The sequence below is a fragment of the Phalacrocorax aristotelis genome, chromosome 20 (genome assembly GCF_949628215.1).
Source record: "Phalacrocorax aristotelis chromosome 20, bGulAri2.1, whole genome shotgun sequence".
Taxonomy (NCBI): Eukaryota; Metazoa; Chordata; class Aves; order Suliformes; family Phalacrocoracidae; genus Phalacrocorax; species Phalacrocorax aristotelis.
Window position 1 is genome coordinate 4,190,720 of NC_134295.1, and position 12,617 is coordinate 4,203,336.

At 53.4% G+C, this 12,617-nt stretch overlaps 1 protein-coding gene across 1 annotated transcript; it reads left to right on the forward strand.

Moving 5' to 3' along the window:
- The first annotated feature begins 149 nt into the window (after nucleotides 1-149).
- Nucleotides 150-8,851, forward strand: KDF1 (keratinocyte differentiation factor 1). The gene is made up of 5 exons (XM_075114526.1): nucleotides 150-222; nucleotides 1,438-1,602; nucleotides 3,700-4,807; nucleotides 5,768-5,842; nucleotides 6,518-8,851. Exons 3-5 carry the CDS (start codon nucleotides 3,718-3,720, stop codon nucleotides 6,598-6,600), a joined length of 1,248 nt encoding a protein of 415 aa, XP_074970627.1. The 5' UTR covers nucleotides 150-222; nucleotides 1,438-1,602; nucleotides 3,700-3,717; the 3' UTR covers nucleotides 6,601-8,851.
- The last annotated feature ends 3,766 nt before the right edge of the window (nucleotides 8,852-12,617 follow it).

Here is a 12,617-nt window from a genome sequence, read left to right on the forward strand (position 1 = left end):
TTGAGACAGAGTCCTCGGGGGCACGGATCCGTGGGGACAGGGGTCGCTGGGGACTGAGATCCGTGGGGATGGGGGCCCCGGGGCGGGAGGGCACGGGCAGCGCGGGCCGGAGCGGCTTCGCCCTCCGCGCTCTGCTGTCCCTCGCGGCTGCCCGTCGGGCCGGGTCACGTGGCTCACCTGGCCCAGGTGAGGCGGGGCCGGACGCCGTTCCCTGGCTCGCAGGTAACGCCGGGGCGGGGGGGGCGCCGCGCTGCGGGGGGGTGGACCCCGACCCCGACCCCAGCCCCCGGCCCGTCGCCGCTCGGCGCATCCCCCGGCGGGGCCGCCCATCCCGGGCCTGGGGGCAGCAGCAGGCCGCGACCGGGAGGGAGGGGCTGGCGCTGCCCCCCCCCCGGGATCCCCACGGCGTGTCCCCCACCCCACCCCGAGACCGGGGTGCCCCGTGTTCCCCCCCCCCCCCCCCCAAGACCGACTTCTTCCTCTCCGGTCGCCCCGGGTCCCCCCCCGAGACAGATGCCCCCAGGCCGTGTGCCCCACCCGGAGCTGGGACAGTCCCCTCCCCTCACCACCACCCACCCACCCACCCACCCCCCCGCCACCCCCGGCTGTCGTTGTTCCCCCTGCTCCGTTCCCTCCCGCTGCTCTGGGACCTTCCCTGCCCTCGCCCCGGGGGTCCGGGGTCGGTAGGAGCTGTCCCGGGGGGGCGGGTGGGTGGGGTCGGTTTGTCTTTTGGGGGCTGAAAAATTAAGGGGGGGGGCGCGGTGGGGAGCCCGTGCGGGCAAGGGCAGGCCTTGCCGGGAAGGGCCGGTGGCTCCGCTGGAAACCGGCTGTGCCCTGCTGCCGGCTTCCCCCGAAAACCCGCTGTCTTGTGGAGGTCGGGGGCCCCAGGTGGGCAGAGGGGCCTCTGCTTGGTGCCCAGGGTGTTCCCCGCCCTCGCAGCGCTTCCTTTGTGAGAAGGAAGGGGCAAATACTGTTCGCCTGCACCGTGGTGGGGTCCTGGGTGTTTTGGGCCGGGGGAACAGGGAAGTGCTCGGCGAGGAGCAGCTCCTTGGTGGGTTTTTTGTGTCCCAGGTGGGTGAGGGGGAGGATGCAGGAGCGCAGGGGAGAGGCCAGATCCACGTTGCTCTGGGCCAGGGCCTCTATTGCTGCCCAGTGCCCACAGCACAGTCAGGAGTCCGGGAGCTTTACGGGGCAGCTTTCGGCCTCTGGCAAGGCTGCTTAGAAAACCTAACAGCTATTGATGCTTCCATATGTTTAAAATAAGTTGTATCTATGTGTAAATCTTGTATCCTGAATTTAGGTCCTCTGACCCTTTTTTAAGTTAATACTTTGACTTCCCTCACTTTTAACAGCAGTGGCAATACGGTTATTGGCAAACCGCTGTGACTATTAAGTAGGTTCACAACTTAATATAGCTTTCTTTAAAAACTTTCAAAGGAAATCCTGTCCTCTGAACAATGAAGATCTTAGATCCCGGCTAACTCTTAGACGCGCAAACTGTGAATCCCTCCTCGCTCTTCTGAAGCAGATGCTGAAGTTCTTTAGAAGGATCTTTTCTAAACAGAGAAGAGCTTCTAAAGAGAGAAGGCTCCCAACGATCTTGTGAGTATCAACTCGGCTACGGATTTTTAGTCCAAGCTTCTGTTTATGGCTGTGTTAAGCAGCTGGCTGCGGGTTTCGGTCCAGTCCGATGCCAGTGCCAGAGAAGCTGCTGGATGGAGGAGCTGTGTCTTGTATGTGCTCCTGGGGAGCTCTCCAGGCATGTGGCCCAGTGGCCGCGGAAATGCAAGCTGTGATGGGAAGGGGGCGAGCTCAGTGTTCGGGGCTGGAGGTGCCTCTGACGCCTGATGCAGCTGGGGTTTTGTGCAGCGTCAGGCAAGTGGTTTAATCCCTGAGCCCACAAGTCTTTTTCTGTAGAGCTGTGATAATGCTCTTCCCTATGTCAAAACCGCTCTGAAATTTCAGAATATTTTATATATTGTTATATAAATGATTGTTACTGCGCAACGCATATGTTAGATCTCTTGGTGAGGCCTCAGTATTATGAGAAACAGCCCAGTGACCAGTTCTGTGCTTAGATCCGCTCCAATGTTTTCAGTTTGTTTTTAAATTTTGAACGGCCTTATGAAAATGGTGAAGCTGAGGAAAAAAAAATGCTGCTGTTCTGAAGTGAAAGCAATCAAAACTCTCCACTGATGCTGAGCCTAGGGAGCTCTGCCTGCTCAGCACTGAAATTGGAGCGTCTGGGGCTTTTATATTTAACATATTGTCCAGGAATGTGCAAAGGGAGCTCCTGGGACATGCACTACTTAACGAATTTTTATAACCTAATGGAGCCAGAATATTCCTGGAAAGCAGCGGTGTGCTGTAACTGCTGGTTTTCCGTCAGCGCCTGTTTCTTTGTGGGGGCAGTGTAACTATTTTTTTTAAAAGAAGGGAAAAAGAGCCAATGTTCTAACAAGGTAGAACAGATTTATTTATTCATGCTTGAGGTGCCCTATAGAAAGTATATAGTAGAGCAGCAGGGACAGTCTAAAAATGCTTAAGCTATGGCTGGCCTTTCACTGCTTATTAATTAGCCTAATTAGTATTTAAAAGGAACTCTTGGGGGTGGAAGCAGTGTTAGCCAAGAAGCTTAGAAACCGTGGACAATTTAGGGGCCCACCATCATCCAGGATAAAAGCGGCAGCAATAGCAGTGGCGAGTGACGGACTTGACCTGACTTCCCTCGCCATCGCCTAGTGCCAAGCTTTCTTTGTAATGGGGAGATTTAACGTGCCAGTCTCCGCGGGTTGGATCTGCGGAGCTGAAGTGTGACATAGCACCCTGTAAAAACGGTTTGCTCCTGTGTGCAGACCTGGGGCAGTTGTGTTAGTCAGTGGCAACGAGACCCAGTTGAGCTGGGTCTGCTGTGGGATTTCTGTAGTAGGGCTTTGTAAAGGTTTTGCTCCCATGAGGCATGATTTGAGACCGACTTGCTGACAAGATCTTTTCTTTAATCCAGATGAAGACGTGGGTTTTCATAGGAAAATCTTTAACATAACTTAGCACGACTAGCAAAAATCATCAGTGTTAGGAACACCGTCATTGCTAAACCCTCTAAATTTAAATAGCATCGAATAACCCCAAGTCTGAATTGGCAGCTTGCATAATGATTGATTGCTTGTCACCTCCTCCTGGGCATGGTGTGTTTTGAAAGGGATAAGCGCTGTCAGGGCTTAATCCTAAGGAATGCAAGACAAAGGGGAAGCTGTTTAAAAGAAGATACTTTCCCTTTGGAGGCTGTCTGCTGGCTCCACCTACGGCTGCGCTGCTCATTTATTGCTCTAGAGCAACGGCTCTGGAGCCTGACTCGACTTCCAGCTGCGTCGAGGAAACCTCCTCTGAACCTTACAGGAATTTTGATGTCTTGAAAATAGTCCTTTAAAAACACATCTCTTCTGATTCAAGCATCTACGGAAAGGAAGCAGCAAAGCTAGAGTAGTCGGAGAGCCTTGAAGCGCAGGCTGGATTCCCTCTCTATGTGACAAGTGAGAACAGCGTGAGTCCTAATGCAAAATATTTCTGTAAATAATTCAAATATTGAATTTGAGGTGGAGAATCACTGCATTGGAATGTTAGCCCCTTCTGTGTTGATGGACAGCTCGCTAAGGTGAGACTGGTGACAAATGCTTGACTTGAGAACTCCTTGTTCTTCAGGTGCCTGAGTGGTGAGCCATGCTGGGCCGGAAAACAGGAGTCCCCCACAACCTGAACAGCCACCACCAGCTGAACCAGTCCTACCAGGAGGCTGTGCCCCTGCGGACCAGACCATCCAAGGAGACAGATGTCAGTCTGGAGGTGCTCAGTGGCTCTACGCCTGAAATCAAACAGAGCCGCGCCAGAGCCCAGCAGATGCGGGACAGGAAAGGTCGCAAAGCTGACCTCAAAGACTCTAACGGGAGAGAGACAGAAACAATTACTTTTATTTCTGGTACAGCAGAGGCTCCCCCAGATCAGAGCTTCTGCTGTTCCTCTCTGTCTCAGGCCTGGAACATGTACAAGGCTGTTTTGTGTTGTATAGTGACCTGTGGGGGCTGCTTTCAGGACTGCAGTATCCCCTATCCGGGGCCCACCGAGACCTCCACTGATGATGTAAAGAGCGGAGATTATAATGGGCGACTGCCAAACAGCCCCGCCAACGTCTCTCCCACTGAGAAGAACGGGAACCAGATCAAAAAAAGCAGCATGGGTAGCAGTTTCAGTTACCCGGATGTGAAACTGAAGGGCATTCCTGTCTATCAAAACAGGAGCCCCAGCCACCACCTGGAATCGGATTCATGCTGCAAAGAGCTGCTGCCAGAGAAGTCCTTCAGGAACAGCATAGAAAAGCCACCACCCCCCAGCAGCCACCGGAGTTCAGAGGAGTATTATTCCTTCCACGAGTCCGACCTGGACATCAGCGAGCTGAACGGCTCCATGTCCAGCAGGCAGATCGACGTCCTGATCTTCAAGAAACTGACGGAGCTCTTCAGCGTCCACCAGATCGACGAGTTGGCCAAGTGCACGTCAGACACTGTCTTCCTGGAGAAGACCAACAAGATCTCGGACCTCATCAATAGCATTACTCAGGACTACAATCTGGATGAGCAGGATGCTGAATGCAGGCTGGTCCGAGGCATCATACGCATCAGCACCCGGAAAAGCAGGGTCCGGCCCCATATTTCCATCCCAGCCAGCCAGAGCCACGAGGAGAAGTCCAGCAGAGGCAACGCACCAGACAGCGGTAATGAAACGATGCTAGAGTCCATGGTCATCAGCCAAGACGGTACGTGCGGGTTCCTTGGTATTACCGCTTCGGCACGAGAGGGTTATTTTATCAAAGCTGTGGAGGCGTGGCGATGGAGCAGGGTTGAAAGCTGATGCCTGTCTGCAGGCTGGGCTTATTTTCCTGGGATGTGCAAATAGAGGGCCTTATGTATTACTGGAGACCTCTGCCTCTCACCAGTCACTGTGTTGTGGCTTTCCTGATAGTATCTTCCACCCTCAGTGAAGTTTGCGCTGAGCAATATAAGGACTTATTCTGCTGCTACTGCAATGATTCTGGCTTTCTTCCGCACCTCTAAGCTAGGCAGAAAGACCATGAGTCAAACTTAACTGGTATGACCAGACGAGCTGGCTTGTGCTAGAGGATGTCCAGTTACTAAGCTGGCTCTCTCCCTCATGTTCTACCAGCGCTCTCTGCTAATGCCACCCTTAGACTACCGTGGCAGAGCGCCTCCTTGGAGCTGAGACTTCCTCTACACCACGGGGTGAGGAGCAGCCAGTAAATAGGAGCCAGTAAAAAATCCCTGCAAAGAGGAGGGAAGGGCTGCTGCCGCAGCGTAGGTGCCTCGTGGCTCTTTCAGGGATGCTCTCCTCCTTGTCTGGAGCAGCCTGAAGTGACTGACCTCCAGAACAGGTTCTAAGAGTTTGTTCTAGAAAGACCTTGAAAAGCTGAGTATGGGGGACAAGGAGACATCCGGAAGTAAGGAAGGAAACTGGGTGGCTCTTGGGCTCCTGGCGTAGCAGCAAGGCTGCTGTTGCTTCCTGGTATTTAAGGACTATAAAGCTCAGATTACCAAGACAATGGTGGAAGCAATCTGAAGAATCAGACTCTACCCCTCCTGTCACCTGAGGGTGGTGCCTTCTGAAGGAGAGCCCTGTGCACTCCCTGACAGGGCTCATTACTCTTGAGTCACAGGTGCCCATCCTTTCCTGTCTCAGGCCCTCTTGGTTTTCATTCCAGATTTGGCTGTGCAAATATCAGAAGAAACACCAGCAGATGTGATAGCCAGGAACATGAGGCGGCACAGCAGTGCAGGTAACATACCTGGCTGGGGGCATTGGCTGCAGCGGCGTCACGGGAGTGAGGGGAATGCCCTGAACCTCTCCCATTATATGTGCCTTCAGTTTTTACCACCTGCAAAGGCTGAGCCGACACCTGCCCCTTAGGTTACTGTAAGGGGTGTAGTTGTCTTGAGCTTTGGGACCGAAGGGATCATAGAAGGCCAGGGTCTGCCTGGGTTGGTGGGCTCTTCTGAAAGAGGATGGAACCCGCATATGGAGTGCTCTCTGGCCGTGCTCAGTGCTTGGCCCCAGGGCGTTCAGTCTCCGGGTGTCCTGACAAAGTTTGGGGCTGTATTTGGGGTGTGACCAGCTGAGGTCACAGCTGGGTTATACTGGGAACAAAAGGAACTGTGCAGAAGGTAAGTGGGGGAGAGTGACGGGCTGTCCCGAGCCCTGATTGTCACTGCACACATGTCCAAAGAGCAGCCCAGGGCTACAGGACAAGTTTTCTCCTGCATAACAACAGATCTATCCTAGAAGATGGCCACAGTACAGGCAGGGTTGTTCCCTGCCTGTGGGCTTTGTGTGGCTTTCTCCTCCCTCATGATACACAAAGCCTTTTGTGTCCGTTGCTTGCCTAACTGCCAGGCACTCGGCTGCTATAGTTTGCACTGTCTAATGTCACAATCTCTTCTCTTTCCTCTCCAAGGCTCTCCAACAAGCAGAGATTCCTCTTTCCAAGACATAGAGACTGACTCATCTGGGGCACCTCTGCTTCAGGTGTATTGTTAAGGAAAAGGACCCAAGCAGCAGGCAGGCATTCCAAGGCTTTGCTGCAACCAGATTTCTCCTCTTTCAATATGGAGTGTGCTATGCCACTTTTTTCCCCCCAGGCTACCCTGATCCTTTGTTGAAGCCAAATTTCTCCTCCTGTCTGAATTTCACTGGATATATATTTTTTTTTTTTGGACAATATAGAACATCAAGGAAGTGAACTGTGGAGCTAATGAACTTGGCAGGTGGATTGTGTGCCCAGGGAGGAGAAGATGGACAAGGAAGTACCTGATAACTTGTGCTTCTGTGATTTCCATACTTCCCTTTAGCTTCGAGAGCCTCAGTGGCCCAGCCCTTCCCCTGCTTCGAGGGGTTGTTTTACAGTTCTTGCTTTCTGGCATTGTGTAAGTTAACTTGGGTAGGGAAGAACTGGATGGTGTCCCTGCTGAGATGCTGAGGTGAAGGCCAAGCATGGGCTCTCTAAAGATCCAAATCTCTGTTTAAAGTGGCTGGGTTGGCCCCAGAAACGTAAGTCTTCTATCCATAGTGTTTGTAGTAGCCAGATCTGCCGCCTTCCCGCTGGCCCTTAGTGGTGTCATCTGGTGCCTTGTGAGGAGAAGGTTCAGGTAACATGGTTCAGTTAACCTTTGGCCTCTTGGCTTGTCTCCTGAGCTAGTGCCAACTGCAGAGGGGTGGGATGCCTGGGGTTGCCCCGCTCTCATCTCCCAGCGGACCACGGGGACCAGCTTTGCCGTCACTGCCAGTCTGATGTGGACTGCGGGCGGGACGTGTTACCAAGTGCATGCACTGACCTGTGACTTGCATGCCAGTCAGCTCTTCCTCACTCACCTGCCAAGCCCTCTGCGTTTCCCCGTCACGCTTGGTGTCTCACTGACTGATGGGCAAGCCTTGAACTCGGGTTATGGCAGGTGATTGAAATAGTCAGTTCATTTTTAAGTTTTTTGTAATTAAGAGTTGGGCCGTTTGACTGTTCTGCTAGAAACTTCCTTAAAAGTGGCTTGCTTTGAAAGGAAAGCCTTCCCTGAGAGGGTCTGTGGGGAACTGCTTGGTCCTGCCCTTCCCTTGGGGACACTCAGCACCTCGTCCTTCCCTTTGCTCCTCTCTAACAGCCAGTGAGGAGGAGCAGGAGAGGTGGGATGGCTACCCCAGGGGCACGGGGCCAGGCGACCTTGAGGGCTGCGGCATTGCAGCAGAAGGAAGCTGTATCTTGCTGGTGTTGCCACTTGGTATTTTATCATAAAGGAAATGCATGAGGCCACGGGACTTCTTTATACATTCAAGTGCCCTTGGACATGAATAGAAAACGCTTAGTTGAATTTACCGGCCATAGAGTAAACACACCCACTGTTTTTTGGGGAGAGAGAAACCAAAATAGGCTCCGTGCTTTGGTGTGGACCATGTTTTTGTGCCTTAATTGAATCGAAATGTGCCTTTATTTCACAGCCTGTGATTACTCTTCAAAAGGTTGGGTAGGGGGGGGAAGGATTTAATTCCTCACATGAACAGTCAGGTTTATTTAAGTGGCCAAAGCCCTTTGAAATGTACGGTTCGAGTCCCTATTAGAGCCTGTTTTTTGTAAACTGCTCACATTTCAGAGCGTGCTTTCGTAAATCACAGACATTACTGAGACCACACCTTGAGACACTGACGAAGAGAGATTTTGAAAATAAAGGGGAGAGACTGAGCCTTGGATTTGGCTTCCCCTCCCTGCTTTGTTTTTAAAGCTGTTGGTTTGTGAAAAGCCCTGTTTATGCCAGGAAGAGACCTGAAGCAAGGCCAGCCTGGGACTCCCAGAGAAGCTGCGTTTCGTCACCTCCTTCTGAACACCACAGGTACTGATGGACCCATTTGGTTTCCTGCTTCTGAATGGATTTGTACATACGTCTTTGGACAAGTTTACTTAAACCTGTGCACTGAGGCGTCGGCATGGGCGCGCTGACGCGGAGCTCTGTGGTCTGTGCGCTGGAGCTTTGGAGGCAAGGGGTGAGGATGGACTTGCAAAGAGCTGCCGATCGCTATTACAGATGCAATCGCCCATTTTAGTCTGTGTACGAAGAATGAACGTGTATGGATTAAGCTTGCTAAAAAAAAACCAAAAAACCCCAGAAAAACTCTTTAAGAGGAAGACTGTCCACACCATGGTCCCTGAAGCTGGTGCACCTGTGGTGTCTTATGGGATTCTTTTGCACTCCTTGGCCTTAAATGTCTGATTTGGTCTTTTTTTATAAAGCAAAAGGTGTTCTCTTTACCTGTACTGTGTCTTTTACGTCCTTGCTTGTGCTAGTTCAGGGAGGGCATCCCTCAGCGGAGGGAGCCTGGGCCAGGCTGGGGGAGTTGCAGAGGGTGTTGCTGATCCCTGCTTTCCCAGCCGCACACGGGCAAAGCTATTTTCATCCATCTGGCAGCGCTTGCGTGTACCTGGGGGAGTTGTTCGGAGGGCTGAACGCCGGGCGGGTGCGTGGGACACAGGGAAGCTGGGTGCAAGTGAAGGAGCCCCTGGGGAAGCGCCTGTTTGCATGCAGGGAAACCTGGACCTTCCCTGAGGGGCGATGCTGGAACTGAGCTCTGGAAAAGCTGAGCCTGGGGGCAGAATTTCCAGCTCGTTCCCTGTGGTGTAGAGAGCTGTTGCTAGAAAATGAAAGAATCGCTCCGGAGCAGCTGCTGTCCCTGACAGCGGGGCAGGATCTGCTTGGGGAGGGAGGCTGGCTCAGTCTCTGACCCTGTGACTTGAAGGACCAGTTTTGCACTTTCTAATTTCACTACAAAAACTCAGCCACTGACCTGCAGGGCTCCATTCCCTGCCCCTGCCCTTCCCTCACCCTCCCCGGGCAGAGGAGGGCAGGGAGGTGGTCACGGGTGGGTTTTTCCCCCCGGTGCACAGGACCGACTCTCCCGGTGCCCCTGCGAGGTAAGAGGGTGGGCGGTGTGAAGGGTTGGCACTAAGCCATCTTTTTTTTTTTGTTAAGTTTGCTCTGTTCAGGACTCATGATTCATATCTAGTCCGTGGGGACAGGCAGAAGACTGAGCCCAAACTTGAGTCCTTCTCTGCATGGACCCCTGCCTTCCGTCCCACTTTGTTACACGAAGACCGAGTTCAGCCCGGCCGGCCACCCTTGGGCAGCAGGCAGAGTCCACTGCAGTTGTGCAAGAGATGTGTTTCCTGGAAGGATTTGAAAGCTGTGAACAGTTAAATGCTGCCTTCTCTCGGCTGGGAGGGGTGTCCAGAGGAGATGATTTTGTGTCTGGAGCCCTCAGACCAGCTGGTTGGAGCCTCAGGGAAATGGAGCAAAGGCAGCTGGCAGTAGCTTGTTGCCCGACCTCTGGCACTGTGGCTGTGTCACTGCCGTTTCTGCTGTCCCCGCCTGCTCCTAAGCTGCCCTGCTAGTTCCCCCTGCAAGTCTGGGCCATGTTTTTCTGCCCTCTGCCTACCCTTCCTCTCTAAATTTCTCAACTTCTTTTCCTGGAAGAGGTTAGTCTTCCCTCAGCACTCATTCAAGCAGCTGGAGCGACTGAGTGGCTGTAACACATTGGACTTGATGATCTTAGAGGTCTTTTCCAACCTTAATGATTCTCTGATTCTCTTGGGCACATTTAAACCCGGGGAAAGACTGTTTCTGGAAGCTTCAGGTCCGATCACTGTTCAGTGTGGCTCTGCTGGGTGCACAGCACCGGAGCTCATCCCCTGCCCCAAAGCACTGCTTCCTAACTAGCTGGCTGCTCCAAAACTCCTGCTGCCAGACCACTGCCAATTCTGGAACAATTCAAATACTTTTCCCTCAAAACCGGGATGGCGTAGTCGAGCTGTCTCTGCTGACACTCCTGTATGCAGCGACTCTCCTGCTTTTGAGTTCACTGCACGGGTCATGGGTTTCCTTGCTCACAGCTGTGCATGGGCTGAATCCACAGGGGTTTTTTTTGTCTGCTGAAGGTCGCGTTTGCTGTCCATCAGGCTGTCTTGGCTGCTGCCATAGTGGGTCTTGCTCTAAGCATTAGTGTTGGATGTTCTGCTGAGCGATCTGACAGGAAGAGGTGGTTGCCCAGGTGGAGATCTTACAAACACAAGAGCCCTTTACCTGGCCGCACACATGTAAACATGCTCGTTTCGCACAGGTACTTCCTTTTGAGAGCCTGACTCAGCACCTTTCTTTTCCTGAAGCCATTGTTTGATTTTATTGGGCTTGGTTTTGTCAGGAGACTCTCCAGAGGCTCTCACTGTGCGTGGGCCCTCGCCTGCACCGCCGAAGCGCTGCTCCTCAGTACGGTGATTTCAGTAGGATCCAATGTACCGCGCGGCCCAAGCCACCCGCTGCTGGCGGTTCCTTGGGTTCGGCTTGAGGAAGATCAGTAACTGCTGGGAATGGACGCACGAGGCTTTGAGTGTTAAAGAAATTCGTCTTCCCCATCCACACCCTGAACTACTGATTTAATTCAGCGTGCCTTAGATGTTAGGAAGTGGATGGATTGACCCTAATTCTTTACTGCCTTGTCCTTAGCAGTAACAGAGGAGCTGTGGCTTCTCCTCTAAGAGGTAATGTTAAATACCCAGTGCCTCTGGTTCCCTCTTTGGGGCTTAGGTTTTTCATTGCTCTTTCCAAAGCAGTCCAGCAGTCTGGGCCATTGCCCAAATGGTCTGAGCTGCAATATCCATTAATGAAAGCTGAGCCAAGAATTGCTGTTAGGGGAAAAAAAAAACCAAAAGACAGGGAAACTTTTACTGCATGGAAAGCCCTCTGCAGAGCCTGTGTGCCCTCAAGGTTTTGCTTTTAAAGGCCGTGAGAAGGGGCCCGGCAGTGAGGGAGCCGTGGCCAGGCAGGCGGAGGAGTGCTGGGCTGCGCTGGCAGCCAGGGCTCTGGCACGTGGCAGCACCAGAACGGCTTCTCCAGGTGACTTGACACGGGCGTGGAAAGGCAAAGGGACCTTCATCACCTGCCACCTTCCAGCACAGCCCTCCCTCGTCTGCTGGGAGTCAAGGCAAGGGTGTATTTGTAGGGTTTGGTTCCCAACATCCCTCACGGTGTCCGGCATCTCCCTGCTGTGGTCGCAAGGATGAGGCCACGGTCCGTGGTCTCCCATTAACTCAGACTGAGGTAGGGATTTGCGGTCTTTAAGCCACTTCAGCAGCTGGTTGGACCAGAGCTGTCCTGCCCTGGCAGGACTTAGTCCAGGGGAAACTGCCTTTTGGAAGCAAAAGGGTGCTTCTGGTTCAGCGTGGCCCAGAGAAAGTCAGTGGCAGGGGGGTGTTTGCAGAGGACAAGGCCGTCAGGAGAAACACCTTCTGTTCCGCTGGCTGGAAGGGTTGAAGTCCAGGGGTAGTGCTGGGATCAACCGCTGTTCACAAACACAGCCCCGGGCATTCACCTGCAGCAGGGCTCAGCGCGGCAGTTACTGCCCTGTTCTCCAAGGACTCTTTGCCTTTTCCCTTCACCTGCCTGAAAGGCAAACTGACATTCCTTCAGCCCCCCCCCCCCCCCGAAAAAACCTTCCCCAGCTTCCTCTGGGGTTCCTGCTGCTGCCTTTGCTCTGTCTTAACTCTGTCTTTTCTCAGCTGCTACCCAACCTGCCTCCTGCAGGTGACACCCACCAGGTAAGACCAGTGAACTGGTCTCCTGAACTGGAGAACTCAGGAGTTTCAGCCGTGATTACCCCGACTGCTGCCCTGGCTCACACAAGCCACGACTCTGCAGGGGCCGAGGACAGGAGCAGCTGCTGAGATTTTTGGTTTTGGTAACACCCGAGGGAGCTCTGCACTTCCAAGAGGCAGCACAACGATGTGTAATGGGGACCCACCAATCCTCCAGCTGCTGCCAGAGCCAGGCAGCTGCCAGCGATCGGCTTGGGCTGGACGTGGGGGTTTCTGGTGCAGGTGGCAGAGCTGAAGTGGTAACAGGGACATAACAAAGCTACAGGCTGGCTTTGGCATAGGGCCGTGACCCACACGCAGTCCCCGTTCACTGCCCCGGTGCCTCCTCTGCTTGCTCCTCAGGAGGGGCTGGCAGCCAGCTGCAGGTCCTGCT